This window comes from Rattus norvegicus, chromosome 8 (genome assembly GCF_021556685.1).
Source record: "Rattus norvegicus strain SHRSP/BbbUtx chromosome 8, alternate assembly SHRSP_T2T, whole genome shotgun sequence".
NCBI lineage: Eukaryota > Metazoa > Chordata > Mammalia > Rodentia > Muridae > Rattus > Rattus norvegicus.
Genome location: NC_141541.1, coordinates 30,285,785 through 30,312,830, shown reverse-complemented (window position 1 = coordinate 30,312,830; position 27,046 = coordinate 30,285,785). Strand labels below are relative to the sequence as shown.

Here is a 27,046-nt window from a genome sequence, read left to right as displayed (position 1 = left end):
TCTTTTCTTGCTCTCTTGCTCTTGCCCTCTTCCCTTTATCACTTCTCTCCCCATCCCCCTACCCCCTTCCCTCCACATGCTCATCTCCAACCTTTACTCTTCTCCTCTTCTACTCTTCTTCTCTCAATAAACCTTTCCACGTGGAAAAAAAACAAAACAAAACAAATCAAAAAACTTCAACGTAAGGCCAGATACACTAAATCTAATAGAACAGAAAGTGGGGAGTTAGCCTTGAATACATGGTATTTTGTAACCACTCCCTCTCTCACCTGCTGATTGATTTAATAAAAAGCTGACAGCAAAGGAAGAGAGAACAGGCGGGACTTCCAGCAGAGACAGGAACTCTGTGAAAGAGTAAGTGTGGAAGATTTGCCAGCAAGATGCAGAAGAAGCAGGCTAGGAGTGAAGAAGAGGTAAACCAACGAGCCGTGTGGGCAGAACATAGGTCAATATATACGGGTTAATATATATTTAAGTTATGAGCTACTTGGGAACAAACCTAAGCCTTAGGGCCCAATACTAAAATTAATAAATATAAGTCTCTTTATTCAGAACTGTGGCAGACATAGAAAGACCATACAGTTATACCCCAAAGATTAAAAGATATTTTAAACCTAAATCAATTTATTTTCAATACCAAAACATATGGGAACAAAAATTATCCAAAAATTATTTATATTCAAAAACTTGAGCATAATAATTTAACAATAATCTTTTATAATAGAAAGTAAAAATTTATTTTACAGAGTGAGAGAGTGAGAGAGAAAGAGAGAGAGAGAGAGAGAGAGAGAGTGTGTGTGTGTGTGTGTGTGTGTGTGTGTGTGTGTCCCCACTTGCACACTTACGGAATCAGAAAACAACTTCCAGGAATCAGTTCTCTCTTTCCACTAGGGAGTTCCAGGGCCTGAACTCAGGTCATGAGTCTTGGCAGGAAGCATCCTTACTCTCTGGCCCCCATCACAAAGCCTCTACAGCTGAAAGTGCTTCGAATTAGGTAAGCAACTGTCTACGGTAATTTATTAGATTGTCGTTATTATCATTATTATGAGGCAAGGGCCACGCACACTCCAAAGCTCCAAGGAGTGCTGAAGGGGGATGAAGCTGGGCTATGGGATCGAGGCTTCTTTCCGGGTAAGTACCAACCAAGAGAAACAGGGCGGAGGCAGAGAAGAAAGCAGGTCAAGTCTCAGCGCACTTCGGGTTTTAGGAGACCTAAACATGTCTGATGCAGCTAAGAATGGGAGCGCAGATACTCTGGAAAACAGATAGCCCCTTCCCGTCCCCACTGTGCGAGTGTCCATAAGTCACAGAAAAGAACTGGGGTGGTGCTTTGGCACCAGTAGGATACAGTTTTCAAACTCTGACCAGAACTAACCACAAAATCTTTCTCCTTGACCTTAGGCTATGTGCTCCACTGCCTTGGGCAAATTCATCCCACGATTAAAGCCACGTCCACAAGACAAATTCATGTGGACAAGAAGAAATGGCTGGGCATACCTAGAGGAAAGAACTGAATCCTACCTTCACCAGTAGTAAGACCTCAAGGCGCCCTGCAGGCTCCCAAAATAAGAGAAGGCAACCACGCGTAAAGGTTCAGACATGAATTTTTCTGAGGTAAGTGTATGTAGTTCCCCCTCTTAAAAAGATACTCCTTATCTACAAGGGGAGTCAGCAAACAGCAAATAAAAAGAGCCAACTGATAGATAACTCGAGGTCTGCCAGATAGATTATCTCTATTACAACCCCTGGACTCTGTCCTTGTGGCTTGACCGCAGTCACAGGCACCAAGTTAAATGGGTGGGTAGCTCTGTATTCCAATGATACTGCACAAAAACGAGGCATAGGCCAGATTTAAGCCACCAACTGGCAACAGGCTGCTGTGATCTGCTAGGACCCACTGTGTACAGGATGCCAGGCTGTTGAGAAGGGCTGTTCCCTCTCTGTTCCACCCCACCCTGCAGACACCACGGAGCTCCTTCCTTATTGCTCCTTCCTCCTGCCCCTCCCACTATAGCTGCCAAAGAGGCACTAAAATGTTCAATCCAGAAATATTACCTCAATGGTAAAGGAAAAGAAGAACCTCCCTAATTACGTGTTTCCCATGGATACATTAAGAACACTAGGTTAGGGCCCCTTTTCCTGACAACCTGCTTTTTCTGATTCGTATTTGAGGTTTTGTTTTTTTTCCCTCATTTCACTATTGTAATTAAGTAACTGTGTAACAGCTAATGGTGGTCCCCTTATCTACTACAGGGTGAACTCCTTGAGGTAGGGAAAAGAAAACGTCCTGTTCACAGATATGGACATCTACTAACACAGGTCTAACAGGAGATGGGGATCAACGAATATCAGCTTAAGGAACGAATACATTATTTACACATGGTTGTTATCAAAGCAAGTGGAAGCTTAGTCTCCTTTTTGGTAGAAAGTTTAGCACATTCCTACCAGGCTAAATGCTTCCCCATTGATGGTAGTCATATACCCATCCCCAAAGCAGATCTATCACAATCCTTGTAAAAGCTAACCATTCTTTATGACACTGGCCTGCCTTCCAGTTGTTCACCCTTGCAAAGCGTGTAGCCATGTGTTGTTATTTTCTATCTTCATGGACTGTTTCGTTAGGAGACATGCGCAGGAACAGGTCCTAGCTAAGGGGTAGGAGCATCTCTGAGGCAAATGGAGCACATCATGTGTTTGAGGGTCAGCCTCCTGTCCCCTGACCTCCACAGAAATCGCCAGCATGCTGCTTCTGGCAACTTCAACTTCACGCAGGATGTTTTCAAAGCACTGCTAATACCACCGACTTCAAATAACCTCTCACTCTGCCTGTTCTTACTTTCGATAACTAATAAAGCTAAAGAAGTTTTTAAACGCTTCAGGCGGGGAAATGGCAAGACAGTGTGAGTCCCTGAGTATATACATAGTATCTTGTGGGGATGTCAAAACAGCAGGAGAAATCCCATCTTTGCTCCCACTCTTTTGCTGCTACTGAGGATTAAAGCCAGACCTTGCGCATGCTATAGGCAAGCAGCCTACAGCAGAGTTACAACCCCAGCACCACCTCCTTTAAAGAGACTATGCAGCCTGCTCCACAATTCCCCAAGCTGTTCCAATGCGCAGCAGTGAGGTCTGTGGGTAAACGCCAGGGTGCAGTCTGGAAAGTGGAGCCTCCTGATGACTCCAAGCTGCAGCAAACCCCTGTCAGAGTCAGGATCCACTCAGGAGACCGTAACCTCTGACGGGAGCCCCGTTTCTGCTCACTGGTCCTTTAAAAGTGGCCAGCTTCCTGCTGTCAAAGGATGACAACGAGATTAATTATGACCACGCACAGCTCTGCTCAACACACGGATGAAACGACCATTGTAGATGTATGACTACCAACCACTCAACGTGACCGTCACACTCAGCTCCAACTAATGAGGAGTTAGGTAATTGAGAGGGGACGATAACACAGCAGATCCGCAGGATCGCATGCTGCTATCTTTAAAGTACACATTTTCCAGAGAGTATTATATAAAGCATCTCAGCCCAAACGCAGGTGTGTCTACTCCATGTGCTTCATTTTTCTAATGTTCTTTACCGTTCTGTGACCATCTGGACCTAGAAGCCAGGACACTAAGTGCAAAGCTCTCCTTTGCCTGACCAACAAACCAGCTATGGCCCAGGGGAGAGGGATCACTCAATAACCTTGGTCTCAGCGTACTTTCTTAGAAATGTATAGGCTTAGTTCACATAGTTTGAACTGCCCCCCCCCCCACCTCAGTTGAAACATTGTACTTCTGTACAGACCATTTGAGGACAAAGCTTTATAACTTCACCATCTTTGGTAGAAAGTATAACTCAAGAGCAGGGCAGCCACTGCACTCGTGCAAGCTAAATGAACCACAAATCCGGATCACGACAGAAGCCACTATCTATGTGCATTTCGGTGACTTTGAAACTCGGCCCCCAATTACTGTCAGGGGCCGAGCTAGCATCCTTGGCTTAGTCACCCACATCTACATAAAAACTGTTTGCCTCCTATTCCTTCTGAAGATCTCTGGGGAACTATTCACCACTAATCCCAATGCTGCTTAACACAAGTTCCTAGCTGGAAGAAGAGGGACTACTGTATTAAGTTTAATTTTCCTAACCCCAGGCTTCCTGGTGAAACGAATATATTACTTGTCACGCATAGAAAACACCAAAGCGGGGCTTAGAGGTTGCTTGTTCCACCTACCAGAAAACCAGACAAAGGGTTGCATTTCAAAGTCAGTATTTTAAGAAAAACATTTCATAGCAGCAGCAGCATGGAGGAGCACTGGGCATCTTACTGTCCAGGTTTGGCAGATGGCGGGAGGGGAGGGTTATGGCTTTTCCTTTACCATCTTCCAATGGCAGTGGTAAAGCTCAACCTAAGGTTCTTGAGAAAAGAAGAGACAGCATGGATGATAAGAATAATGAATGTGACAATGACAGGGACAGCAGCTCACTGACAGCATAGGGTAGACACTGGCACAATGGCATTAACCAATATATGATCTCTTTTGCTATATATGTCATTCCCTTTAGTCCTCACAAAATTCCAAAGATGTCGCCACAATTGTAACCCTGAGGAAGGGGGGGGACACTAAGATTGTGGGTAACCTGCCCAGTAGGCCTCTCAGTGGTAATAACCAAACTGGACTCAACCTGGCTATGCCCTTGAAGCTCAGCACTAGAAAATGAGTGTGATGTCATATCAGATCAGTTGATCTGGGATTGATGAACGAGTAACAGCTTGGGGTGCAGAACAGCCAACAGTTGTGAGGTGGGTGGCCTCGGAGGCTGAGCTCACAGGTGGGCGTTGATCACAGTATGGTGGCCACCCTCTGTGCTGTCAGGGTGAAGGTGATCTCTAGCCAGAATGGCTGGCCAGACTACTGTCTGCAGCTTTGCAGGAAGCTGTTCAAAAGGATCATTGGGGAGGAAAAAAAAGATCTTTCTAAATCAAGCTGTACCAATATTTTTATTTCCTTTCATGTAATGCCACATCTAAACTCGTTAGATGAGTTTGTTTTTAAATCCTAGGAAACAAGTCTTAGTGGCTTAAGTTAAGAAAACAAAAGGTACTATTCTCAAAGCAAAGAGCACAGACAAGTAGTTGATAAGTGTGGTTCTTACTGTGCTTGGGAGCTAAGCACTGTGTGGCATGCACACAAACACTGTTTCAGAAAAAAATGGCACAGGCTGTGATACTTATGCATATTAGATACCCTGATCATGGTTCTAATAATATTCTTTTAATAAGAAGTCCGTAGAGACAAATCTAACTTTGAGTTAGCAGAGAAGACTTAGGTTATTAATAGCTTAGATATATGCAGTTCAGAAAAAATATCAGAAAAGTTTGTCTGGGCTTTTTTTTAACCTTACAGGTCTTTTCATTTGTATTGAAAAGAGATTTTTCTCTCATATATTTCATCCTGACCAAAGTTTCTCCTCTCCTCCACTCCTCCCAATTCTTCCCTACACCTCTTCTCCCCCCCAGATGCACTCCCAAGCTTCCAAGAGGTGACAGCCGAACACAAAAAACAAAATACAATAAGAGAGGGCGAAAGAAAGCCTTCACGCCAAGGCAGGACAAGGGCAATCCAATAGGAAGAAAAGAATCCCAAGAGCAGGCAAAAGAGTCAGAGACATACCACTCACTCCCACTAGAAGTCTCACAAAAATACCAACAACAGCCATAAGGTATGCGGATGTTAGCTGTTAAGGAAATGCTAATCAAGCTACAATCCACAGACTCAGAGACATTAGGTAAGAGGCAGACTCTAGGGGGAGGGGAATAGAATAGAATTTGCAAGTGGACTGGGGGCAGGTCATGATGGTAGTGGGAGGGATCAGGTTAGGGAGGGGTGGAAGGAGAGAGTGTGGGGAGAGAGAGATGGAATTGCGGAGCATTTGGGGGTATGGTATGGAAAGCTAGTGCAGTGGAAACTTCATGGACTCTAATGAGGAATCCTAGTAATGGAGGTTGTGGTCATCTTTTGTAGCCAGGGGTGGGACTGAGTTGTATTCCGTTGAGTTGTTGGCTGAGGTGGTCCCGGGGAGATCCCTAAACAACCAAGGCTGATGCTAGGACAGAGGGTCACACTCAAAAGACTGAGAGTGGGGGCCATATTGCTGAGGTCTACATCCACGCAGCTCACTGAACATAGAGAGATTCAGCTGATGCCTTCATGGAGTCTTCACCATCCTTGTCTCTTTGGCACAATAAAGTACTCACAGACTATGGAAAGAAAAACCTGGACACTAATCCAGCCACAAAACCCACCACCTACAATCTGTCCTGCCTGCAAGATGTGTTGGGGCAATGGTGGCACAGAATTCATGGGAGTGGCCAACCAATGCCTCGTTTAACTTGAGGTCCATGCCACAAGAGGGATTCTAAGCCCTATACTGCCTGCATGGCCAGGAACTAGAGAGACTGGATAGCCCAGAGACCTAGGATAGGTGCCTTGTCTTGTCACTGTAAGAGTCTTCTGGCAACATATGGGAGCAGACAGAGACTCACAACAAGACATTATGCCAACAAAGAGTCTAAACTGGAGGTCCCTATCAGGTTTCCTCCCCTCAGAGATCTGGGAACCATGCCAAAGAGTATGAGAAAACATTGTAGGAGTCAGAGGGATCAAGGACACCAGAAGAACATGGCCCACTGAATCAACTAAGTAGGTCTCATATGTGCTCAAAGAGACTTAAGTAGCAAGCATAGGGTCTGCATGGGTCTGCACCAGACCCTCTGCATAAATGTTATGGGTAATAATTTTTTAAAATAAACTTAGATTGTTAATTTTATGGCTTGTCACTTACTTTTAAAACAACTGACAAATTGCTGTGTCTAATCTGGAAACTGGGCCCTTTGTGGTATTTGTTTAAAAAAAAAAAAAAAACAAGAAAGAAAAGAAAAAAAGAAACACTCAGAGCCAGAGCTACAATTGTTCCTTAGTCTCTCCCCAATCCACAGCCCTAACTTGAGGCTTTGGCATAGGCCTATAATCCCAGCACTGAGGAAGCAGAGTCAGAAGAACACTGTGCATCTGAGTACAGCCTGGTCTATACAGTACTTCCAGGCCAGCTAATGCTACACAGTAAAACTTTGACTCCAGAAAACCAAACCAAACCCAGACAGGGGTTGCAGGGAGGGTTTAAAAACTCAAAATAGAAACCCTGGACGTCTATCCATTGATGTCACCACTGTTCACAATTCCTCTATCAGAATGCCAATTTTGACGTTGAATAGGATAGGTATGTCACAAGAACCCCAAGCCTAGTAAGGAACACTGGGAAAAAAATAGAGAAAATAGAATGCGGGGTAAAAGACAAAACATCCCCCAGTTACAGTGTGGCCAGATATCAGCTCTGATGAGCACAGCTATTGGAGGCATCATGGAGAACAAGATCAGAAGACTTCCAGGATGGTCTTCTGCCAGTCTCCAGAGTCACAGGGAGCCACAGAGTGACTGGAAGATGCCCCAGCTCTGTGTTCTGTACATAGCAGGAAAACCTCAGCTCAAATACTAAGAGTATGCTAACAATGGCTGACCAAAAGGGAAGGGGCATTGGGAATCTCCTTTTCTAAGACCTCCAAACACTGCCAACCTTTCATGTTGTGTTTTATGCAGCTTAAACCATCACTGTTCAGACCTACTGCCAATCCCTGTGTGAGAGAAAAGGCCTTTCAGAATCACTACCACCTTCCAAGACAGAAGGATGCACAGGCCTCTACTATCGAGACTGAAGGCACAGGTCCAACATGGCCAAGCTTCAGGAATTCGGCAACCATAAATTCCAAAGGCAGGTTTCCATATCACATCAGCAGGGAGATAGTGATAGGTCTGAGGCTTGTGAGCTGCACTTCTGAGACCTCTCTGTTAGCTCTATTACTAGCAGGAAAAGTAAGATCTAAATGAGGTTTCAAGAGGCTGGGTAAGAGTGCTTGCTTTGCAAGCATGAGGACCTGAGTTCAAATTCCAGCATCCACATAAAAAAAGCCACGTGTGGTACTCTAAATGAAAATGGCCCCCACAGACTCAGAGGGAGGGGCATTATTGGGGGTGTAGTCTTGTTGGAAGAGTATGTAATGGGGAATCTTTGAGGTTTCAGAAGTTCAAACCAGGCCCAGTATCACTTTCTCCCATGGATCCATATGTAGAAGTCTCAGTTACCTTCCCATGTCTATGTCTATCTGCATGCCACCATGCTTCCCCTCATGACAATAATGAACTAAACCTGTGAGCTGTAAGTCAGGCCCAATTAAATACTTTTCTTTCTAAGACTCGCCATGGTCATAGCATCTGTTCACAGCAATAAAACTTTAACCAAGATACCAGGCGTGGTTACACATATCTGTGACCACAGCGCTATAGCAAAGACGGGCAAATCCCAGGAGCTTGCTGGTTAACTGGCCAGACTAGCAGAAATAGCAAGATTCTGGTTCCTTGAGAGCATCTGTCTCAAGGCAATAGGGCAGACAGCAGTAGAGAAAGTCCCCTCCCCAATTCTGCTCTGGGTCCTAAACAAGTCTGTGTGCTTGCATACTCATATGCATGCCACAACCAAAGAGAAATCTACAAATAGAATGATGTCGTCTGCTTTTTAGTTGTCCCACACATATATCTCCCAAAGGAGTTTCACTGGACATAGAAGCAGAATCTGTGCAATCTAATAGGCTTCTGACTTTATAGGCTAGTCGATAATCACTGTGGGGATAGTAAACAGTCCTTTCCTGAATAGTTCTTGGACTTTACTGTACACTAGTCACCTGGGCTCTCTGTAGGCTGTGGCTCTGATTCAGTGGGTCTGAGCTAAAAGGGCAAAGTTCTACATTCCTAATGAGCTTCCAGAGTTAGCTACTGGCCCAGTGACAATGTTGACTAGCAGAGCTGGGTTTACCAGACACTTTTCTCAGTGGCTCTCTAGCCTGACCAAGTGGAAGGAAAATATGATCCATGAGGCTCCTTGGGGAACATATCTTATTTTAACAAATCACTGAACCAATCTTACTACAAAAACAAAACAACAATGAAAAAGTTCTAATCTAGGCAATATACCACGATTCACTCAACATATAGTAACTGAATACTAGGAGCATAGCCACTGGGCTGTTTCTGAGTATTTCAAAACATGTCTACTACTTGCCTAGCATGCAGAAACCTCAGCACTTGCAGAATGAATAAGCGAATGAGGACACAACTGCACAGAGGAGAGAAAAGAAACCACAAGGTCTTGGCTCCCCACTGGTCCCTGCATATATTTCGATGGTCCTATCTGTTAAGATAGGATGATACAAACCCACCACCAGGCTTACAGAAAGGGAAGACGGACAATGGGAGGAAGAGGAGGACTGCTGGAGGTGAATGGGGATGAGGGAACAGTATATACAGAAGCCAACTTCTGGAGATCACTGAGACCCAGATGTCCTACTGAGCACCTTCCCCTAGATAGCCCACTTAAGTCTCTTCTAAAGCTTTGTGAATTGAGGATTAAGATTTTCATTCTTTAGCTGGAAACCTGAGGCACAGAAGGTAAGTAACCCAAGATTCAAGGAGGAAGGAGAAGGCAGGCTTTGGAGCAAAGCCATAGAAGCCTGGTTCTCAGGGTGGTGCAATGACTCACTGGCTGGCAGCCAGCCACGGCAAGCCCAATACCACCTTCTGATCCATTTTGCAAGCTTTGGTCCCCTGAATTGACCTGGCTATGTGGCCTCTCTAAATTGGACAGTAACCACTTCAAGGATATAACTGGTATTTTTGGTGTCTATATTTTTATTATTCTGATGCATTGGATGTGGAGGCTCCATGTGTGGTAAGATTTTGTTCTAAAATTTTCAAAATCAGGAAGTAAACACATAGGTGCAGTGAATACTATTACAATGGGAAACGGGGTGAGTCTTTTAAAGTTTCAAAGACATACAAAGAAATCTCATATAACTGCCTACACAGAAAGGTCAATGGTTTGCATTTTGCCTCATCTGCACAAACCTTCCCCTCCCTCCCTCCCTCTCTCCTTCCACGTTCCTCTCCTCTCTCCCTTTTCTCTCCCTCCCCTTCTTTCTCTCCATTGTCTTTGAATTCTTTTCAGAATGAATGATTCTGTATTCCTTCCTGTGATTCCTAAGGACCAGGCCATTCTCTGACATGATCACAAAGAAGTCACCAGCTTCTGGAAAAGTTATAGTTACTTTAGTACCATTATCTAATCTACCATCCACCCTCAAGGCTGTCATTTGTCCCACTGATAGCTTTTATAGTCATCATAGCATATTTTAATAGCTGGCTGTGTATGAAGAATTGACATGAATAATTAAGATTTGATATGAACACAGTGCTTTCACATCTAGAGAGCCATTTGGCTACATTAACTCATTTGCCTCACATCTTTCCATTCTAAGGTCCAGTGGAACCAGTGTCCTTGTCTCACCCCTCATGGAAAAGAGGTTGGGTGGAATCTCAAAGCTCAGGCCACTCCCTACCCTTCACAGCACTGCTTGATCCTGACTTTAAAGGCTTCCTTCATTATCATAGCAAGAAACTCAGCACTGGTTCAAACATTTTACATTCCTTAAAAAATTACTATTGGATGTTTATCTCTCTAACAACCTATGTTTATGTCAACCTATAGATTATAATAAACGTCTGCAGCTACATTTGTAGGAATAGTCCTGAACTAGCCCAGGGGAGTGTACTGCAGAAGTACAATAGCCCTCACAATGACATTTAGGGCCTGGCCTCCTCTGTACCTGTCTAGCCTGAATCGTTAAAGCCATTCCTCTTCAACCCAGAATTAGAATCTACAAATAGAAGAGTGTCAGTTCCAGTTGAGTTGAACCTGCCAAAATGCACCAGTCTGTTTCCCACAGCACAGGTATGGAGGTGATTTCCCAGTCTTCAGCAACAGCCCAATATACCATAATAGCTAAACCACTAAAAGAAAGCTGTCACAATCACACCTGTTAAACAGCAAAGCCACCATTCTAGAAATGGACGTATGAGAGGTTCCCACTGAATTCATTTGCCTAGGGCTGGTGACCAAGTATAGCTGATCCTCAGTTCCTTCATCTATACACTCAGACAATTGAGTGTGAAACCAAGAGGAGGAGAGAGTAAGCATGAAGCCTGACAGATGGGAAACATCTTTGGTCCTGTGGCTAAGAAGCACAAGAAACCTTCTACAGAGTATGGCCTGGCTTGTGATAAGCAAGCCTCTGCTTTCCCAGAGATTGAAAAAAACAGAGCAAGCTTGAGTCTACAAGTGTAAACAGAGAGTGAAGACTGGGAGCTTCAATTGAAAATCTGCATGGCTCACCACCCGTGGAGAATATGAAGAAGCAGACTGCTTCTGCAGTAAGTGCTGCCCCTGGTCAGGGAGCAGAATTCTTCCTGTGTGGCAGGAAAAACAAAATATTTACCTTTTCCAGGGCTTCTTTGTCAAGCAGTTCTTGCACAGCTAGAAGTTTGATGCTGTAAAAAATAAAATAAATCATACTTAAAACAAGTCATTTCATGTCAGCAAGCATCATCACATGAGTCAAAAAAGAAGAATGCAAAAATCTCAGCCCATCATTCCATGTCACCTCTTACCTGAAGGTGACTTTGTTTGATGTAAACTGACTGTCCCAAATATATTTAAAATGTTTCTAAACTCTAAAAGTAGCTTTACCACAAGATTAAGCACTTCTATTTTCAGTAGAAGTTGAAAGTCAGGACTTGAAAAGGAATTTGCACGTCAGTGTTCACGCTATTCCTCATAACCTAAAGGTGGAAACAACCCAAATATGCATCAGCAGATAAAAAACAAACACAAAGTGGTGTGTGTGTGTGTGTGTGTGTGTGTGTGTGTGTGTGTGTGTATGTGCCTGTGTCTCTATGTCTGTGTATCTGCATGTGTGTGTGAGTGTGCATGTGTGTCTGTGTGTCTGTGCATGTCTATGTGTGTATGCATATATGTGTGCATGTGTACATGTGTGTCTGTATCTATGCATATCTGTGTGTTTGTGTGTATGTGTGTGCATGTGTACGTGTCTGTGTGTCTGGGTCTGTGTGTGTGCATGTGCATGTATGTCTGTGTGTCAGTATCTGTGTGTGCATGTGTACATGTGTGTCAGTATCTGTGTATGCATGTGTACATGTGTGTCGTCTGTGTCTGTGTGCATGTATGTGCAGGTTTGTATGTGTGTGCATGTATGCATGTGTGTGTACATGTATGGGTTATTCATCCTTAAAAGGAAGGATATTTTAATAAATACAACAGAGATCACTGATGCACCTTGACATGTTCAGTGAAATAAGTCATAACAAAAAGATAGACTGGGTGATTTCACTTACATGAGGTAGCAAGAATAGCCAAGTTGATAAAGTCAGAAAGAGGAGTGTTTCTTTCCTGGGGCTGGGGATGAGGGGAATCAGGAGCTACTGTTCAACTGGAATGGCATATCCTTGTAGGATGAAGAAAAAGTTCTGGAGTTGGGTGGTGGTGGTGAGATGGCAGTGCAAATGTGATGATATCAGCAAATGTGTGCTTAATATTGGTTAAAATGGTAATTTTTGTCATACACAGTTTGTTAGCGCAAAGTATCCTTACAGTGACTACTGATCACTATTTCATGCCAAGAACTTGACTCAGTTCTGAGGACTAAGGAAGTCAACAATTGCTCATGCTCAGGATCAATCTTCACTCATGATCTTTCTGTGATAATGAGTGAAGTATAAACTTCATAAATTGCTCATCAGGCAGGCACTGATGATGCCTTACTATGTGCATGAGGCTAAAAATGTGTGAGGAGTTCCAGGCTGCGTGGAAGCCATGATGAAGGCACAATAGAAAGTGAAATGTTCAGTGGATAAACAGAGATACTAAGGGAACCCTGGTTCCACAGACACCACAGAAGACTTCCTAAAGAGACCAAAATAGCCTTGCCAGGGAAGGATGCCCAAAGATGCCAAGAGGAGTGGGCAATGTTACAGTTTCTAGTTTGGGGCCTGGAGCCTTGACTGAACCCAATGACTGAGGTGACAGAATTTAGTAGTGGGATAATGCTTTCTTAATTAGGCTTGCTGATTCTGAAGTATTACAGAATATGAACAGATCCAGTCAAGGAGGCAGGCAAGGCTCTACCACTGAACCAAATCCCCAACCCCTATAACACTCCCTCCTCAATGCTGATGCCTTCATCTATGGTCACTTGTCATTGTAGTCTGCATGCCACAAGCTGTGCAGAGCGGAGGTGAAAACCCTTCTTGTCACACATAGCTGCCTACAGGGATCAAACCACTAAAGGCTCGCTGTACCTTATAAACATCTTCACACTCTTCATACAACTAAGCAAGTATACCTTATCAAATGCAATGGCTTATGTTGCTAGCGGGTCTAGGAGAAGCAACTAGTACCTTTGAGGCCTGTAATAAATTCACTGCTATGCCCATCCATAATTCGAGTGCTAATAGGCTGCCTCAGGGCATTCTCTCCACGAGCCATGGACTTCTCTTCCATCCACCACACAGATTTGCCTCAGCTGTTTCTCAGAGACTCTTTGGGACTATCCCCAAGGAGCTTCTCTGGTCAACCATAGTGGAGGGTTTTTGTTTCCCTTACTACTCTTTTTAAAATATTATTTGCTGTAGTGCTTCCCTTTACCTTCACACAACTACTGAAATGCTTTAAACCTGAAGGGCTCAGATGTCATTGCTCATAGTTACTCTTGCAACATCTACAATAGACATGCATAAAACATTCAAGGAATATTTGCTAACTTCATGGGCCAAGAAGCCCGAGGTCCAAGTTACTCTGAAAATTCATACATTCCAGTTGTGCCTCAGTTTCTCCACATGATAAAAGCAATGCCTTAAAGGAAGTAACTGGACAAATTCACCCTGGGCAAAATCTGCTACACAAGGTTGTGTAAGTGACTGTTGCTAATGAAACAGACCCTAAGGCAGCCCAAAGCCATTGGTTCCTCGTTAGTACATTCTGATTGCCAGTGCAGAAAGCTAAGATTCTAGCCATGTGGGCAGCAACTTAAGTGCTAAGTTAGGAGAACCAGTCACAGCTCAAGTTACAAAAGCTTAAATTGCCTCTGAAATAACTACTGGAAAACATTCGCTCCGGAGGGGTGTTTTAAACAGCCTCCTGTTCCTGCCTGTCTGTGATCACAAGGTCTAGGGTCCAATATCAGATACTAAGTTAGATGTGGAAGCTGTGAAGCCTCTGAACTCTTTTTCTCTCCATCTACAAAGATACCACATTCAACCTACCGAAGAGTACCAAGGGAAAGCTCTAGAGGAAAAATGAAATTAAAATAACCTCCAACAACACTAGGCTACTACTCCCCACTCTCTAGAACAGGGGTGACATCATCATGGTTCCTCTCCAACCATCCCTGCCCTTGCCACCTCTTTTCATGTAGTTTCCTTCCATTGAACCTAAACAAAACTTTAGAATCCTTCAGAACTGCCTCGAAAGCCATAGCCAATCTACTACAGATTATAGCAACCTCAAACCCACTCAACATCTGCTCTCAAACAAATAGCAGCCTTAGTGTCATAGGAAAAGGGTAGAAAAAGACATTTAAAACCTGGACCCAAGGTGGAAGGGCCTCTGGGATCCAGGGAGGGGTGGTGATGAGCCCCTTAATCCAGACAGTCTGTGCCCCAAAATGGGAGCAGGACAAGTTAGGTGGCTGTTCTAGGGCTTGATGTGTAGGACCCTTCAGCAAGCCATGACTCTTCCTCCTAAGTCTGCAGGCTCTAAGTGTGTCCTCAGATGTCCCATTATATGCTATCCACTGCTATTTCTAAAGTTGGGTGCTCCTCAAGTCCTGGATATTTTTACTAGTACTGATGATATCCAATCTTCTAATGCGCCTGGTATACCCTGGGAAGCAATTTCATACATATTTAGGAGCAGCAAACTTATTTACCAAATCTTCACTTGACACCATCTAACTCCCTACTCTGGAAGACCATCTGATACATGGTTTTCAATGTCGCCCCATCTTCTGTCCCTTCTTTCTTCTGCTACTCCACAAACAGACACTGGATATCTCCAGCTGTAGAAAGTACGTCATGCTTGGGGTGGGAGGCCCATGTGAACACCATAATGTCCCTGCCCTCAGGAGCAGGAAGGAACAAAGGTGCCGCTTCGGCACATGTGCTCAGGGGACGGGAATGTGTGATATTTAGACTCTCTCTGCATTCCAGTGTGGGTCTGGGTCTCGGAGCATGTCCTGTGGGAGGCCTGGTACCTAATCAGGATTCTCTGGGAGCAGCAGAAGCCAGCAAATGAACACTGCCATGAACGGCCCTTCTTTTTCTGGTACTCCACTTAGAGAAGAGAGGGAAAGCACATCCATCAGCTGCCAGCACTGATTTGATTCAGAAAGAATCTCAGTGGCAAGGTTTGAGGTCAAGCAATACTTGGAAGCACCTAGAATCCACACAATTAAATTCTGCCACACAAGCCTCGAGGAGGCAATGTGCTGGAGGGCACTGTGTCTTTTACAAGAGTGACAGATGGCAGAGTGAGGTCTCTGAGAGGACTGGAAGAGGCTGTGAGGAGAGTGCACTCTCCACGGTGAAGAAAAGCACCACCATGACAGAGGAAAGCCAGAGGCCAGCTGCAATCTGGGGGGCTCAGAGCCGTGGATTCAGCAGACGTCAGTAACCCCCGAAGACATGGACAAGAGCACTCTATAAGGCCTGCAGCAGTCTTTCATTTTAATCTAGCTTTTTTTTTGAGAATTTCATACATGAGTAGTGTATTTACATCATTTCTACCCTTCCCTCCTCACCCTCCAACTCCTTCCAAACCCCCCAGTTCTCCTTCAGACTCATGACCTTTTCTTTAATTATTATTGTTTTATATACATGGGCATATAAATGCATGTGTTTAGGGCTGGCCACTTGGGATTGGATAATCTATCAGAGGGGAAAACTGATTCTCTCTCTCTCTCTCTCTCTCTCTCTCTCTCTCTCTCTCTCTCTCTCTCTCTCAGCAGCCATTAATTTCATGTAGCCCTCCATCCAAGGGTGGTATATTGTGAGACTTCCCCCACCCACATTGCATGACGACTGGTGTTAGCATTGCATTGTTTTTGGTAAGTACTGCAGAGATTTCATGGGCACAGCATTCTGCATATCCAGCATTATCTTGCAGCAGACATTCTGGTTCCCTACATCTTACATTTTTTTCTGCTCCCTCTTCTTATGTTCCCTAAGCCTGAAGTGTAAAGTTTGTATAAGGGTTATAGCACATTTAAAGGTACAACTCCCAACTCTAGAGACAGGCAAACTGTCATGGCGATTATAAGAGAATTATAAAAGGAGATTAGTAAAGGAAAACTATTAAGAACCACAGTGCATGGGATAGAATGGTATATGATAAATCCATAAGTGTCACGTGATGACACATGTATCATCAAATGAACAAAACACTCAATCCTGTTTTACATGAAACTAGGAGACACTACTAGGAGACACTGAGAAGCAAGGGTAGCCTTTGCCTTAATGTGCCTGCATCTGATAAACAAACCAGATAATGATATCTACCAGTTGGTGAGCACCCTTCAGGATCACATGTGCTATATGGCCCACTAGAAGGATACCAGACAAGGGTAGGAGTCTCCTTCTGATGCTGTTTTATTTGAAACAGGGTCTCATTATATAATCTAGGCTGGCTTGGATTCATGATCTCCTGCCACAGCCTCCTGAGTTTGCGCCATCTCAGAGGGTTTTTTGTTTTTTTTTTTTTTGAATGAACTATGAGAAATGGTTGGGTATGAGACACCAGAGAAACCTCACCTCAATGTTAAGACTGGGAGGTGGAGGGAACATGTCCTTAGGGAGGACAGTGAGATGGAGACTAGTGATTTACGTCCGACACTTGGGTCTTGGGGCCTTGGAATGCAGTATGAGAGAGACAATAACTGTACCTCAGCAAGCTCTGAACTCTGGAATTGGACAATGGGGTAGAGAGAGACGGTGTCAAAGAAGGTAACTTTGACAGAAGGCTAAACACAGGGGACAGCCAACAGCAGATACCCTAAGCCATAACTGATTTTATATTAATTTCTTTTATGTGTATAGGTATATGCTAGATAGAGTGTGTCTGTGTGCACCACATGTGCATACGGGAGCCCAAGGAGGTCTGAAGAGGTGTCAAATAACTTGGAACTGAAGTTACAGGCAGTTTGTGAGGCTCAGTGTTGGTGCCGGGAATCAAAGCTAGGTCCTCTGGAAGGGCAGTAAGCCTCCTTAACTACTGGGCCATCCCTCCAGGCTCCTGAGCCATAGCCATTTAAGAGACAGAAAGAAATCCAGTATGGTATTTTGTAGGACTTGCTTAGGCAACCAGTCTTGAGATTCTGTGGGTGCAGCCTCCTTGCCACATCCAGAAAACATAATGTCACAGCTCTAACACTTTCTGCCCCCTCTTTCTAGATTGTTTTGTATGTGCTTATTATGTTCGAAGGTTACTTGGGTTGTTTCCACATCCCTAACCATAGTTGCGCCCCATGTGACAACATATTAGTCAAGGACGGCCCACATCTGCAGTGGTGGTTTCATAAGCTTTTATTCTCAGGGCTCTGGGAGCATTCGTGGCCCATATGAGAGTGTTCTACGATGCAAGTACAAAAAATAATGAAATCACCTCATGACTCACTTCTCCAAATGCGTTCCTGTTGCTAAGTGACGCATGCCTATAGTTGGGTTTGTGGGTTTCGTTTTTCTATAGTTCTACAGTAACACAGTACAGGATAGGCCCTGCACATTTTTCACTCTTTAAAATATATTGCTCAACGAACAATGGCTGCAAACAGCAGGCTCGTTGGTAGGATATGCAGCTTGCTGTCTATATGGTTGTCCTGGAGACAGGCCTTTCCAAAGACTACAAATATCACTCACCTTTTCTGTCCCAATTTAAGATAGATATAGATATAGATATAGATATAGGTATAGGTATAGGTATAGGTATAGGTATAGGTATAGGTATAGGTATAGATATAGATATAGATATAGATATAGATATAGATATAGGTATAGGTATAGGTATAGGTAAAGGTATAGGTATAGGTATAGGTATAGATATAGATATAGATATAGATATAGATATAGATATAGATATAGATATAGATATAGATATAGATATAGATATAGATATATATCCTTAGGGAAGAACCAGGGCAAGATGGCTAGGACTCACACTGGTGGCTAAGTCTTTACCTCCAAGTTGCAGAACGAGGCACTGTGGAAATTTATCCATTTAAGTTTGAGGTCACGTTCTCTGACTGCTAGAAGCTGCATATCTCAAAGGAGTGGGGCTTCATCTAGTTTAATGTGGATCCAATACAAAGACATAGCAGGCGAGAACAGCTCATTCCAAAGGACGGATGTCAAATGCATCCACAATTGTGGTTCCATGGGACAAGTAACAAGCCCAGCACACGTGAGGGCTTCCACTGTGCTGCCTCTCCTTAATCATGCCCACTAACAAATTCTACTTCCTAGCCAATAAGAAGATGAAACAGTTGGGCTTGCTGGTATACATGTAATCATAGCATGGTGGGGATAAAGCAGAAGGATTGTGAGCTGGGGCCAGCCAGGGGCTATATAGCAAGATACTGCGTCAGAGCAGTATTCTGATCTCCTCTACACAGAGGTTTTGCTTTTCCTTCCAAAATATCTGAGCAGTTCAAATCTTTGGGAATCTAAAGGTGTTTACCACTAAGTTTCCTCATACTGGTGCAAGGAGTCAGCTCCAACAACTGAAGTCCCTTTGAGCCTTGCTGCCTCCTGCCTGCAGGGTTTTAGGAACTTTGGGAGCTCCGTCCGGGGAAGGTGGGAAAAATGTCGAGCACATATTTCTGTGGCCCTGTGCAGGGACTACATGGGTAAAATCTGAATGTTGCTCTGCTCAGGCGGGTTTAAGCACTCAAGTTACTCTGAGCCTTTCTTTAGTCATTAACCCTTTCCTGAAGATCAGAAAGCAGAAAAAAACTGTCAGGAAAGAATAGCATTGCAGACAGGCAGCATAAAAAGTATCATCTACTCTACCCTTTTAGACTTCCACTGTAAGATTTGTCTTTTTTTTTTCTTTTGGTTTTTTTTTTCCAAACACAGTTTCTCGTGTAGCTCTGACTGTCCTAGAACTCACTCTGTAGACCAGGCTGGCTCAACTCAAAGATCTGCCTGCCTCTGCCTCCAAGGGCTGGGTTAAAGGCATGCACTGCCATGCCCCATTTCTGACTGTTTTTAAAGCTCAGTTGTTCAGCTCTTAATCAAGGACTCTATAGATGACATTGTGTTGCAATGTTATGCAATGGGATGCCCATGGCCAGGGCACCCATCCAGAATAAACTTCTACAGCAGAAGAATGATGTCTAATGCTCGGAACTGCTTGTTAGGGAAACACTAGCAGCGCTCTCTAGGGATACCAATTTTCAGTGCTTATAACAGTCATTCCCATTGGGTAAGTTTCAAGCTAGAGCTAAGAGATGAGATCAGCTAGCTCTTAGGAAGCCTCCACACCCTAGCTGCAAAACTCTCTAGTGAGACGGACTAGAGAGTAAATGTATGTGGCCCTTTAGGTTTCTTTGTAAAAAACAAACAAACAAAAAACAAAAAACAAAAAACAGCATCCCTTAATGTGATAGAGGTGTGAGTTCTTTGCTGATGCCACGAGAGGAGATGCCTTTGCACGGGTGTACCTTATTCTACTGTGCTGTGAGGATTCTGTATTTAATACAAATGGAAGGATAGAGAAACCCTGCACTGAGCACATCTATTGACAACGATGTAATCACTTTGCATCTCTGTCTCGTTTTCACAGTGTTTCACATTTCTGCATTATTACAATAACCATAACCAGTCATCTATTGTGTTACTACTGTGACTGTCGGATGCCATACAAGTACCATATAATACAGTGAGCTTAACTAGTAAATGTGCGTGCTTACCCTGCTTGAAAGCTGTTCACCATCTCTCTCCCTCTCCTCAGGCATTCCTAGCCTCTGAGACACAACAGTACTGAAATCAGGCCAGTCAATCGCCTTATAGACACCTGTGAGTGTCCACATAGAAAGAGTGTGAAGCCTCTCACTTGAAACCAGTGGTTCTCAACCTTCCTAACACTGAGAGCCTTTAATACAGTTCCTCGTGCTATAATGACTGCTAACCACAAAATGATTTTCACTGCGACTGCAATTTTGCTACTGCGAATGTACATGAATCACAATATTAATACCTGTTTCCCGATGGTCCTAGGTAACCCCTATTGAAAGGGTCATTTGACCCACAAAGGGGTCATAATCCACAGATTGAGAATCACCATTTTCAATCAAAAACTAGATATGGGCAAGTTTAGTGAAAAAGTTAACACCAACCAAGGCAGGGTGAATGGTGCGCCTCCTGCCCGAAATACTTATCCAAGTTGTGAGTGCAAAGGAAAAGTTCTTTAAATTTTTTTTTTACTTTTAATTAATTAATTAAATCATGCTGGTGATCATAGGAAGGATTCCTGGGTAAAATGAAAAGTGCTAATTCAATGAACACAAAAAGGGTAAGCAAGCACAACAGCCATACTGTCCATAGGGAAATGGAGTGGTTTGGAGAGATCGAACCGCACAGAGCAGGTACAAAGTCTTCTCCAAAGCAAGGCCCTGTGCTCTAACCCTGTGCCCCCCAAGAGAGCTGAGGGAACTGGAGAAGACAAGTCTGGGACTTAAGGAAATGGCCATGTCTAGAACACAAAGCAGTCGAAGCAGCGGGTGTTGATGTGTGACCCACAAGAAGCACACAGGGCCCCTGAGACCACTGGTGTGCGCTGCTACACGTCCCCAGGACTTCAGAGCCAGAGACATCAAAGTCTAGCTTTAGAGCATTCCGGACAGGCCATCTCTCATTAGGACTAGACATAGCTGGTGACTTTGAGTGGAAGCCAATGTTCATTTAATGTCCCCAAATTCCTAGAGCCCCCCAAGAATGAGACTGAAATTGCCTGCACCCAGTAAATAAAGTAGTGGAGGCCACATGGCAGCATATCTGTTTGCAACATGGCTTCCTAAATATCTGCAGCGGATCGTTAGCACTTACTTCCCAGAAAAGTTTCCTTTCAAATATTACAGGACACTCACAAAACACCTGATCACCCATGAGTTCTGGCAGACATAGCTAGCAAGATTAATGCTGCTTTTCTGCCTGCCAATGTAGCTGTCCGTTATGAAAGCACCACGTCAACTGTAGAGGCTTCTGACTTAAGAGATGCATTTAGAAGACTTTATCTGCCATAGATTCCTCTAATGGATGTGGCAACGGGAACCGGGAACAGGCTGGAAAGATTGACCATTCTAGATGCCATTAAGAATATTTGAAACTTATGAGAGGTGAAGATGTCAGTGTTCAGGAGAGTTTGAAAGAACATGATTCCAAGCCTCATGAATGATTAAGGGTTCGAGATGTGAGGGAAGGAAGTGACTGGAGAGGTGAGGGAACCAGTAGACAGCAGGAATTCTAAGTGGAACTTGAGGTTTGCCTGAACTGCCATGATGTCACGTTAAACAAGAGGTGAGGACTTGTTCTTAGGAATGAGCAAAGAAAGTCTCAAAGAAAGAAATTGAGCCTGCAGCCTATGACGAAAGATGCTGAAGTGAGACAAAGGTCTCTCGGGGTTAATGTGAAATCAGTTGGTAAATACAAGAGAGGGTTGTCTCTAACTTTCAGAGGTTCGCCTATGGGCAATGCTATCAGACACTGTCACAGCCTAGAAAGAAATCTATGAAAGAGAAGCCAGGCAACAAGCTTCATTGTTATAAGAAATAAGCACAGCTGCTGACAGTAGCCACCAGCAGCTTGATCAATATGCAGCATCATTTAGGGAAGACTCCCCCCAACCCCAGGGAGGGACTACAGCTCACTGCAGGCTCAAAGGAACATATGCTATTTCAGCAATAACATATTTTAACTGCAAATATGCACAGTAGTAGACTCTATTTTAATGCGAGCATAAGTTTTACTTGTACTTAAGAGACCAAAAATAACTCTGCTGTTCCAATGTAGCACGCCACCTCACCGTAAAGAGACCATCCTTGTGTACGCATGTCAGTGAGACCTCAGATAGCCTCACTCATTTTACCACAGACAGTACAGGGTAAAGGCATCTTTCAATGTATGAGCTGAGACACTGGTCCTCACAGGAACACAGCTTGACTGGCACTTTTATCCTGGACCTCCCAGACTCGAAAGTAGAAGAGCTTAAGGCTTGCTGTGTATAAGTCATCTGCTCTATAGTACTGTATCATAGTACCCTGAGCAGACCATGGCAGACCAGATCTATAATGACCTAGGGTCATAAAATACTTAGTGTTTCTATGATAAATGAATAGAGTATGTGATCAATTATAGCACTATAATATGTTTCATGATAATGAACTTATAAAAACCGAAGCAGAGCCAGTAGCCAGAATGACTGGATGCAAGGAAGCAGGTGGCCAGATTGGTGAAGGCCTGTCCTCTACAAAGCATTTGGTCAGACTGCAGTTTCTCCTCTGTAAATTAGGATAGCAACTCTAATTTAATGGGCTTGCTGTGAAAATTCAATGAAATGTCATATGCTTGCATTATATAGTAGTACTCAATAAATTGTACCTGATGATATTGTTGAAGTAGACACAATTCTTACCTTCATGATCACTGGAAAGTACATAGAGAGCTGTCGTTGATCAAAATAAAGCTAACGTTTTACTACTAAAAAAACCCAACTGTTACAAATAACTAGCTGATACAGAAAAAGGACCTGTGGACGTGGAGTTGCTGAGCTGGTGTTTCTGCAGTTCCTTCCGTCAGCAGTGAATCACTTAAAAGGAAACACTCTCGTTCCTGCTCTATCCTAGGCACTCCCTCACAGAGCGATGACGATTGTAAGATCTCTAAAGTCGACTAGACAGCACGCTTTTGTTCTTTATCCCTAAAATTTTAAAGTATGGAAATAATAGGCAAAACATACATGGATGTTCTATTCTTTATATTCTTAATGCTTAAGGCTTGAAATATATAGATATATACACATAAACATGCTGGTGGATTGGACCTAAGTCTAAATATGAAACTTACTTCAGTTTCAAAAAGGTCTTATACACATAGCCGAAAGGTAGGTTGGTAGGTAGGTAGACAGACAGACAGACAGACAGACAGACAGACAGACAGTTGTAGCCTATGTTCTTAGTATAAGATATCTCATGAGATCAGGGTCAGAATGTTTGTAATTTTAAATAAACATGTTTGTTGACAACTATCAAGCCTACATGTGGGATTTGTTATAAATTAAAATCCCTTTAACAAAAAAGAGAAGATCCTAGAAGTTACAAGATGTTGGAAAGGAATTAAATATCAGGTCATTTGAAAGTGAGAAGTGAAATGCTTTCCCTAAAATAGAGGAAGAAAACTGCTACTTTAAGAATGCTGTGGTGCACACCTTTAATCCCAGCACTGAGGGCAGAGGCAATTGGATCTCTGAGTTTGAGGCCAGCCTGGTCTACAGAGTGAGTTCAAGGAGAACCAGGGCTACTATGTGTTTGAAAAGCCAAAAGAATACTCTGTAGCAAGTTTCAAATTGGGGTGAAAGGAAGAAGAAAAAGAAAGCTTTCCCCCACCCCACCCCCCAACACACTGAGCTACATACATGCTTCCTACACACTTCTGTTCGCACCATCATTAGATCTACCTGAAAGACAGGAACAGTACTGTGGGCCAGGATGCTTCATGAGCAATGCCTCCCTCCGTGCTCAGAGCCTAGGACACTAGTACCTCCCTTTCATCCTAACCTTCCCAGGGTCACCACCACCAGGGAAGAAGAAATGAAGCTGTGGAGCACCCAGGAAGTCCTTGTTGGTCATTTTTAATGCAGTCCACTATGACTCAAGATGGACAGACCTGCATTCAGCATCCTTCGGTCCAGTCCAAATGAACCAGGGTCCTCCAAAGATAGACTTCTCCCTGGGCCTTCCTCAGCTCTGGCCTTGACTTCTACAGAGCCAAGTCTTACCCAAGCTTCATAAAGTGTCCATTCCTCCCCAGCCCTCCTCCTGTCACTGCCCATTCTCTAGTACTTGGGCCTCAATTCCTTCATCTGAACCAGTGCATAACGGTGGCACAAGGGGCAGTCCCAGGGAGCTGCCTTCACCTCTGTGAACTATGCTGGACGGTCCAGTGAGTCCAGCACCCATGGGCCTAACAACCATTAGACACCGGGCCTCAGATTCCTTATTAACTGTACCTATTTCCCTGGATAAAGAAAAATGCTATTAAGGGCTTTTAAAAATTCCCAAATACCGCTGTTAGAAGCTATTGGTATTCTGTCCAAAAAGTTTTGCATGGGATCTATCCATCAAGGTAAGTAGGACCAAAGTCTACTCACTGGACAGGAATGTTTAGACGGATTTGTTTATTGCCTCAAAATCGTGAGTAGAGGAGAACCTGATGCTGGCCTCACACCCTCCCTGAGGCTTTGGCAATAGCAGACTCACCTACAGGAATGCCATGAAAGAAGGCATTGGAGTGGACATATGCTGGGATCTGAAGAGAAGCCTAGAGGTTGTCCAGGAGGAGGGGTACTCCCCAAGAGATGTCACAGGCACTAACCTGCTAGCCCTTGACATCCAGGAGCAGCCTCAGCCCCAGAAGGAGAGAGACCCCTGCTCCCGGGATCTAGTATTGAACAGTAAAGAACTTGGACCAAAATCCCAGTTATCAAGGAGCCCAAACACTGCATGAATAGGCTTTCGAAATGTAAGTGAGCATGTAGTCAGGGACCAATGAGCTGAGCAGGTACTCGGGGACCAAGGAGCACCAGCTGTGTACCCAGAGCCTTGGCTGTGAAACCACACACCCTGGTTTATGAGTCATTTTTAAATATGGGAATCTGCCTGGTCTCTATTTCTGCGAGCCTCTCTCTACATTACAAAAAAGAAAAACACACCACTTACTGTTCTTGAAATTAGCATCTGCTGCTGAGTCTCCGTGCTGAGAGCGGCAGCAGCTGAGAGGTCTGGTCCCTTAAAAGCAACTGCAAATGCCCTGCTAAGCCAGTTTGTATCGGAGAGGTGTAAGTGGGGGATGACCTGGAGTGCAGTTAGGGGCTAGATGACCCGCTGTGGGCAGAGTCACAGTTAGGACTGGAGCCAGGGGCCTGGGTCTGGTTTTTGTTAGGCAATGGCCTCTCACTCCTCTTCAAAGATTTGAGTCCCAGACACCAGAGCTATGAATTCCAGCTGCTGGGCATGAAACCTTATCCTGGAGAGCCTGCAATTCAGTTCTCTTTGGTCCTTCAGTCAGCAATTTAAAATACCAAATTCGGGGTGGAGGTGGAGGTGGGGGATGGGGTGGGGGGGGATGCATGAGTCCCATCTCGGCTCAGAAACTTATATGCAAATCACAGCCAGGCCTGGAAAATTGCCTGGGATCTCAGCAGAACCTGCAGACCCTGTAAAATGGAAGTCACATGACAGGGACCTCTAATTTTATCAGTCCAGTTCCCCTAGCTTAGGGAATTCAAAAGCAGGTTTCAAATAGACAACTTCAAAAGCACCTTCAGGCAGGGGGTGGGGGTGGGGCACTACCCCAGTTCAGAGGCCCCTGCATAAAGGTTAGCCAGGGCTAATTAGCCCTTGGCAACTGCTGCCCTGTGCTTTCAGAGCAGGGCAGGACAGTGGTTCTGTGAGAATGGAGACCACCATCTTAATTAGGCCCCAGGTGTGGCGTCAGAATTTGCTCAAGGGTAGAAAGTGGGTACTGCCAGACTGAGTGATACTCAGAAGGACTTACCACTTGAGAACCTCATGAGGGTGCAACATCAGGCACACAGTAGTAGGCTTTCATGAGCGTACATGAGCATACAACACCAGCAACTGGGGCTGGGGGACCTTCTAGCCCCATCTGGGGATACCCAGTGGCTCTGGGGATAAATAGGGGGCAGGAGGAGACAGCTCAACTTCATTTTGTGTTTGTGCTTGAAGCCATGGGATACCGGCAAGCATGACTCAGTAAAGGGTAAAAATGACTCCATTAAATATTCTTTAAAATTATTTTAAAGGTCATGTCATATTGCATATGTATGTGCTCTACAATTTATTATTCTCTATTGTTGGACACCTATTTTTTTACTTTTCCATGATTTATGATAAATATATATGCACATATTGTAGACACTTTAGATATTTCCTTAATCTGGATTTAGAGAGTGGCATTTTCTATCTTAAAAAAAAAAAGTGTATGTAGAAGTTAAGCCTCTTTAAACTCTGCCAAAAAAAAAAAAAAAAAAAAAAAAAAGCAGTTTCTAGCCTTTCTCCCACCAGCAATTCAGGGAAGCATCTTTCTTAAGGCAAGTCCTGCTTCTGTAGCTGATGAGCAAAAAAATGTTCCCTCCTCTTTCTCTGCGTTTCTCCAATCGTCAACAAGTTCTCCTATGCAGTGTGACTGCATGTGATCCCGCCATGCAATTTTTCCATCTCTGCCTGCCCTTGGGTGGATATTTCTATTACGGTAGAAATGGCAGGGTTGGAGGAAAGGTTTGGTCACTAAGAGCACTGGCTGCTCTTCCGGAATTCGCAGACTCCCAGCACCCATTGGTGACCCACACCATCTATAACTCCAGTTCCAGGGCATTCAACACCCTCCCGGGGCCTCCCTGGCCACAAGGCATGTGTGTGGTTCACAGACATACAACCAGGCAAAGCATGTGTACACATAATTGATTTTAAAGATAGGAAAGGCTTTCCCTCTTCATTTATATATTCACCTTTTAAAATAATTAAACTTCTTTTTTTGATACACGAGCCAAGATTTCAACACTGACTTCAAACTTTGTTTCTAAAGCTTGTGATGATACTAAAGTTGATTTTTAAAGGTCGCCTGATCCACTGCTCTATCTTTTCTCCTATTTTCTCTGGTGTTCCATGCTTTAAAAGCCAGCTCTTCTCTTGAACCTCTGGCTAATTTGAGAGATGCAGTTATAACCTTTAATGTACACAGTGAGGGGAGGA

At 44.0% G+C, this 27,046-nt stretch overlaps 1 protein-coding gene and 1 long non-coding RNA gene across 7 annotated transcripts in view; one reads left to right on the top strand and one right to left on the bottom strand.

The window, feature by feature from the left end:
- Nucleotides 1–27,046, bottom strand: part of Eepd1 (endonuclease/exonuclease/phosphatase family domain containing 1) — a 107,047-nt gene that overhangs the window by 35,301 nt on the left and 44,700 nt on the right. For all 6 annotated transcript variants that reach the window (NR_190792.1, NR_190794.1, NR_190793.1 and 3 more), the window contains one exon: nucleotides 11,429–11,480. Coding sequence is in view for 2 of the 6 variants with exons in the window: in NM_001014088.4 (NP_001014110.1) it covers nucleotides 11,429–11,480 (52 nt within the window). In the remaining 4 variants the exon portion in view is untranslated. The remainder of the gene's footprint in view (nucleotides 1–11,428; nucleotides 11,481–27,046) is intronic.
- On the top strand, nucleotides 305–8,294 carry LOC148003999 (uncharacterized). Its single transcript, XR_015627084.1, has 4 exons — nucleotides 305–413; nucleotides 892–994; nucleotides 1,402–1,614; nucleotides 7,644–8,294. It is a non-coding gene; the product is annotated as an uncharacterized LOC148003999 (long non-coding RNA).